General features: G+C 43.3%; 1 protein-coding gene across 1 annotated transcript in view; it reads right to left on the reverse strand.

The window, feature by feature from the left end:
- The window catches only part of LOC100960754 (cytochrome P450 20A1), a 61,915-nt gene that overhangs the window by 37,867 nt on the left and 17,657 nt on the right, over positions 1 to 6,391 (reverse strand). The window contains exons 7-8 of the mRNA XM_023510381.1: positions 3,972 to 3,980; positions 814 to 838 (exon numbers count right to left, since the gene is read on the reverse strand). Coding sequence (XP_023366149.1) covers positions 814 to 838; positions 3,972 to 3,980 — 34 coding nt within the window. The remainder of the gene's footprint in view (positions 1 to 813; positions 839 to 3,971; positions 3,981 to 6,391) is intronic.

Consider the following 6,391-nt stretch of genomic DNA (forward strand, 5'->3'; position numbering starts at 1 on the left):
TGTGGCCCACCTTGGACATTTATCCGGCCCCCAGCCGCTGCCTATCCTGCTTAGCAGCCAACTTGTCCCTGGGCTTGCAGTCCGGCCCTCCAACAGTGTCAGGGACAGTGAACTGACCCACTGTTTAAAAAGTTTGAGGATCCCTGGACAAAGGAGACTGGGGGCAGAGATGATGAGATGTTGTTTGGTGGGTACAACATGGACTGCTTCAGTGATGTATGTACTGAAAGCCCTGAGTTCTCCACAATTTATCAATGCAGCAAAACTGTACTTTTACCCCTATGAAATACATACAAATAAAAAATAAATGGAATTAATGTTGCAACTGCCTCAATCTCTGGCACACCCTGTCTCCTCTGCTTTTATATTTCTCCATAGCATTTTTCACCTTAAAACATACTATTTAATTTACTTGTTTAGATTATTTTGGCTTCTTCCCAATAGAATGTGGTGTCACAAGGGCAACCTGGCACCTAAAACATGCTAGAATATAATGATCTTCCCTAAATATTAATAGACTTGAACAAAGATAATTCATATTAGTTATGCAAATGAAAAATTATTAACAATGTAATGTAGTAGTTCTAACACTTTGCTACACATGTGAATCATCTGGAAACCATTTTTATTTATTTATTTTTGAGACACAGTCTCATTTTGTCACCCTTGGTAGAGTGCTATGGTGTCATAACTCACACAACCTCAAACTCCTGGTCTCAAGCAGTTCTCTTCCCACTGCCTCCCAAGTAACTGGGACACCAGATGGCTGGCACAGCACCCAGCTATTTTTAAGAGATGGGGAGGGGGTCTCACATTTGCCCAGGCTAGTCTCCAACTCCTGAGCTCAAACAATCCACTCGCCTTGGCCTCCTAGAGTGCTAAGATTATAGGCAGGAACCACCGCAGTAGGAAGCCTTTTTAAAAATAGTAAAGCATGGATGGGGCAGCGCCTGTGGCTCAGTGAGTAGGGTGCTGGCCTCATATACTGAGGGTGGTGGGTTCGAACCCAGCCTCAAACTGCAACAACAAAAAAATAGCCCGATGTTGTGGCAGGTGTCTGTAGTCTCAGCTACTCGGGAGGCTGAGGCAAGAGAATTGCCTAAGCCCAAGAGCTGCAGGTTACTGTGAGCTGTGATGCCACAGTACTCTACTGAGGGTGTGGCAGGTGCCTGCAGTCCCAGCTACTCGAGAGGCTGAGGCAAGAGAATTTCCTAAGCCCAAGAGCTGGAGGTTGCTGTGAGCTGTGATGCCACAGCACTCTACCAAGGGCAACAAAGTAAGACTCTGTCTCTTAAAAAAAAAAAAATAGTAAAGCATAAATCAGACCTCATATCAATTAAATCTGAATGTTTATAGGTAGAAGCCAGTCTTCAATATGTTTTAAGAGTCAATGTATGGGCTCGGCGCCTATAGCTCAACCGGCTAAGGCGCCAGCCACGTACACCTAAGGTGGCGGGTTCGAATCCCCAGCCCAGACCCGCCAAACAACAATGACGGCTGCAACCAAAAAATAGCCGGGCATTGTGGCGGGCGCCTGTGGTCCCAGCTATCTGGGAGGCGGAGGCAGGAGACTCGCTTGAGCCCAGGAGTTGGAGGTTGCTGTGAGCTGTAATGCCACAGCACTCTACCCAGGGGGACAGCTTGAGGCTCTGTCTCAAAAAAAAAAAAAAAAAAGAGTCAATGTATGGCAACTTCGGTAACTACTACAACACATCCTCAACCCTATATGTACACTGGAATAATCTGGAGTTCTTTTACAAAAATATCTGATATCCAGGCTGCCCTTATCCTAGATTTGAATAAAGTGGTCTAGGATGGGGCCCGATCTTCAGTTTTTTAAGTTCCCTAAGTGATTCTGATATGTAGAGCACACTGGGAATTACTCAAACTAAGCCATGAGATTCCATAATGAAACAATAATTTTTAATAAAAGTTCAAATTTGTACTACATTCATATTATAGGCCAAAGAATATATCATGGTGGATAATCTACTTTTATTTAGAATCAAGGAACAGAGTGGCACCTGTGGCTGAAAAGGGTGGGGCGCTGGCCCCATATACCAGAGGTGTATGGAGGTGGCAGGTTCCAACCCAGCCCTGGCCAGAAAAAAAAAAAAAAAAACAAAAACCCATAGAATCAAGGAATATACATTATTAAATTTCATATCATATTAATTTAACCAATATTTCTGAAATAAATTGGTTAATCAAGGGGAATTAATCCAAATCATCCATCAAGATAATCAGAATGGTAATAGAAAATTGATAACAGGGTTGTTATCAATTAAATTGGCTTTTTTTTGAGATAGAGCCTCAAGCTATCCCCCTGGGTAGAGTGCCGTGGCTTCACAGCTCACAGCAACCTCCAACTCCTGGGCTCAAGCAAGTCTGCCTCAGGCTCCCAAGTAGCTGGGACCACAGGCATCCGCCACAATGCCCGGTTATTTTTTGGTTGCAGCCGTCGTCGTTTGGCGGGTCCGGGCTGGATTCAAACCTGCCACCTTAGGTGTGTGTGGCTGGTGCCTTAGCCACTTGAGCCACAGGCACCGAGCCTAAATTGGCTTTTTTATGACTTCTATTGGACTACAGGGAATTGCTAGAATAGTAAGCTAATAAAGACTGAAAATTTTGGGCAGCACCTGTGGCTCAGTGAGTAGGGTGCTGGCCCCATATGCCGAGGGTGACAGGTTCAAACCCAGCCCCAGCCAAACTGCAACAACAACAATAAAAAACAGCTCAGTGTTGTGGCAAGCACCTGTAGTCCCAGCTACTCGGGAGGCTGAGGCAAGAGAATTGCCTAAGCCCAAGAGCTGGAGGATGCTGTGAGCTGTGACACCACAGCACTCAACCTAGGGTAACAGAGTGAGACTCTGAACTTAAAAAAAAAAAAAAGAGTGAAATTTTTGTCTCCTATACATATAATAGGTCCTAGCACATAGCCACAATTTTTGTTGTTTGTTTGTTGAAAAGATGAAGAAAGAGAATCCTGTGAAACAATACAACTACATATGGAAAATAAACCACTATTCCAATGCAGTCTATGTATTTTAATTAAACATGCCTGCTTCCAAAGAAGAAATTCAAACAGCTGAAAATTAAAAGTATTAATGTGATGCCCTAACTTCATCCATTTTAAGCAAGTGAATCAAGACTTACTCCATTTTGTTAAAAGCTTGCCAACCCCCCATTTTGTAACCAAAATTGCCCCTTGAGTAAGCAGCAACCCTGCAAAAATGGGAAGAAAATTTAGCTGAGAGCTGAAGAATTCTGTGACAACTGAAAACAATGTTGTGGAAACCACAACCCTCAGCCAGAAGGCATTTGTGCTATAGTACACATATTGCCCCAATGTATGTGTACCGTGGTTAAGAAGGAAAGAGCTTAATTTTCTCTCAGGGATGGAGTTCACACTGTCAAAAGCGAGCTCCAGTCTTAATCCCAATCCTGTTTGGTCTCACAGTGGCAGGAGGTGCAGTTGTAGGAACCGCTACCTTAGTAAAAGGTAACAAAGACCTTGCACTGGTATCCTCACAATTTGATGGAACCTTAGAAAACCTCCAGTCAGCTAGAAGTTTACTTGAGCATCAAGTAGACTCTCTAGATGATAGTCCTCCAGAATCGACGATGGCTAGACCTCCTCCTTCTGAGGCAAGGAGGTCTATGTGCTGCACTAGGAGAAGACTGCTGTTTTTATGCCAATAAGTCAGGGGTAATCAGAGATACCCTACAAAAAGTTCAAGATGATTTAGATAAAAGAAAAAAGGAAGGAGAAAGCTCTCAGACCTGGTTCTAAAACTTACATGTTGACCATGGAACTCCTGGTTAACAACTTTGACCACCAGCCTCGCTGGCCCTCTACTCTTCCTTATCCTGGGATTACTAATAGGGCCTTACATCCTCAACTGGTTCATCAAGTTCCTAAAAACTCGACTGGCCGTAATCAAACTCATGATAATTTATGCCCAATATACCCCTCTACCCTTAGATGAACAGATAAGAATTTAACTTGGACATCAAAGATTTGATGTGAGAATGAGACCAGTGATGAGTGTGATGCCCAAACTCCATCCATTTTGAGCAAGTGAACCAGACTTATTCTGTTTTGTTAAAAGCTTGCCAAACCCCCTTTTTGTAACCAAAATAGTCCCTTGAGCAAGCAATGACCCTGCAAAAATGGGAAGAAATTTAGCTGAGAGCTGCAGAATTCTGTGACAACTGAAAAAATCTTGTGGAAACCACAATCCTGTCACAAATCTGTCTGCTCTGTCTGTGAGCAGTTTCAGACATCTGTAAGATCCCTGACCCCTTCCCCATAGTTCTAAACCTTGCAGATACTGGCTTCTGTACAAGTCTGCTTATGTTCGGGCTTCCTATCCCCAGCTTGAAGTGCCATATAAAAATCTTGCACTCTCACTTCAAGGTGGTCAAGAGACTTTGTGGCGTGAGCCCACAAAGTGACTTGGCTGGCCTAATCAAGGACCCTTGCTGAATTTGAACTAAGTATGCTGGCATTTCTCTGTAATTCCACACACAGGTACAACATTACAGCATTACACTCATTCAACTACTGACAGAAAACACAGAACAACAATATAAAAGGAAAAAGGGGTTCAGTGCCTGGCCTGTGGCTCAAGTGGCTAAGGCGCCAGCCACATACACCTGAGCTGGTGGGTTCGAATCCAGCCTGGGCCCACCAAACAACGACGGGTGCAACAACAAAAAAAATAGCTGGGTGTTATGGTGGGGGCCTGTAGTCGCAGCTACTTAGAAGGTGGAGGCATAAGAATTGCTTGAGCCTAGGAGTTGGAGGTTGCTGTGAGCTGTGATGCCTCAGCTCTCTACCCAGGGCGGGAAAGCTTAAGGCTCTGTCTCAAAAAGAAAAAAAAAAAAACCAGGAGAAAGGGAAGCTTGTCGCCTGTAGCTCAGTGAGTAAGGGTGCCAGTCACATACACTAAAGCTGGTCCGTTCCAGCCCGGCCCAGGCCTACTGAACAACGACAACTGCAACCAAAAATAGCTAGGCATTGTGGCGGGCGCCTATAGTCCCAACTACTTGGGAGTCTGAAGCAAGAGGAATGCTGAAGCCTAAGAGTTTGAGGTTGCTGTGAGCTGTGATGTCACAGCACTCTACCGAGGGTGACATAGTGAGACTCTGTCAAAAAAAAAAAAAAAAAAAGGAGAAAGAGAAAGTAATTTGGGAGAGCTTAAATATCTTAATATCTTCAATTATTAAATTATCTAAAATTGCTATTTTTGGCAGGGGTGTGATGGCTCACACCTATAATCCTAAACACTCTAGGAAGTCAAGGTGGGTGATTGCTTAAGAAGTTTAAGACCAGGTTCGGTGCCCGTAGCTCAAGCGGCTAGGATGCCAGAGATATACACCATAGCTCACGGGTTCGAATCCAGCCCAGACCCAAACGACAATGACAACTACAAACAAAAAATAGCTGGGCATTGTGGCAGGCACCTATAGTCCCTGCTACTTTGGGAGGCTGAGGCAAGAGAATCTCTTAGCCCAAGAGTTTGAGGTTGCTGTGAGCTGTAACATCAGCGTACTTTACTTGAGACTCTGTCTCCAAAAAAAAAAAAGAGAAGAAGTTTGAGACTAGCCTGAGCAAAATCGAGACCCTGCGTCTACTAAAAATAGAAAAACACTAGCCAGGTGTCATGACAGGCACCTGTAGTCCCACCTACTTAAGAGGCTGAGGCAAGAGGATCATCTTAATCCAAGAGTTTGAGGTTGCTGTGAACTATGATGATAACATAGCACTCTACCCAGGACAATAGAATGAGACTCTGTCTCCAAAAAATTAATATTTAAATTTAAAACAATTTCTATTTTTTTGTGTAAATCTGATAAAGTTGTACTCAATGCCAAACAATTTTGAAGATATTTTATAAATGGCAAGAATTTTTTATATTGCTACATTTTTATAAATATCAAATAATATTTAATCATATTTACATTATTTTCTTAGCAATGCATTTAACATTGAATATTAAGTTTGGACTTGGAGAAGCAACACTACAAAAATTGTCTTCATGGGCTGCTCCCTGCCCAGAGAGAACATAGGATACTTAGTAGAACCCTGCTGGTTAATGCCCTGGACAGAAGGGTACTGTCTCTGAGAACTCTATGCCCTTTCTGCCAACACTGGGGTCTAGAGGCTAGTGCTGCTCTGAAGGTAAGCAGGGTACACTTATTAAAACCAAGAAATTAATATGGGGAAAGAAATTCTCTTCATGAGTATTTTCTTCTTTTAGATCATTACGGTATGCCATCAAATTGCTTTCTTTTTTTTTTTTGAGACAGAGCCTCAAGCTGTCCCCCTGGGTAGAGTGCCGTGGCATTACAGCTCACAGCAACCTCCAACTCCTGGGCTCAAGCG

Source organism: Otolemur garnettii, unplaced genomic scaffold (genome assembly GCF_000181295.1).
Source record: "Otolemur garnettii isolate 467f Iridium unplaced genomic scaffold, OtoGar3 scaffold00013, whole genome shotgun sequence".
In the NCBI taxonomy this organism is placed as follows: Eukaryota; Metazoa; Chordata; class Mammalia; order Primates; family Galagidae; genus Otolemur; species Otolemur garnettii.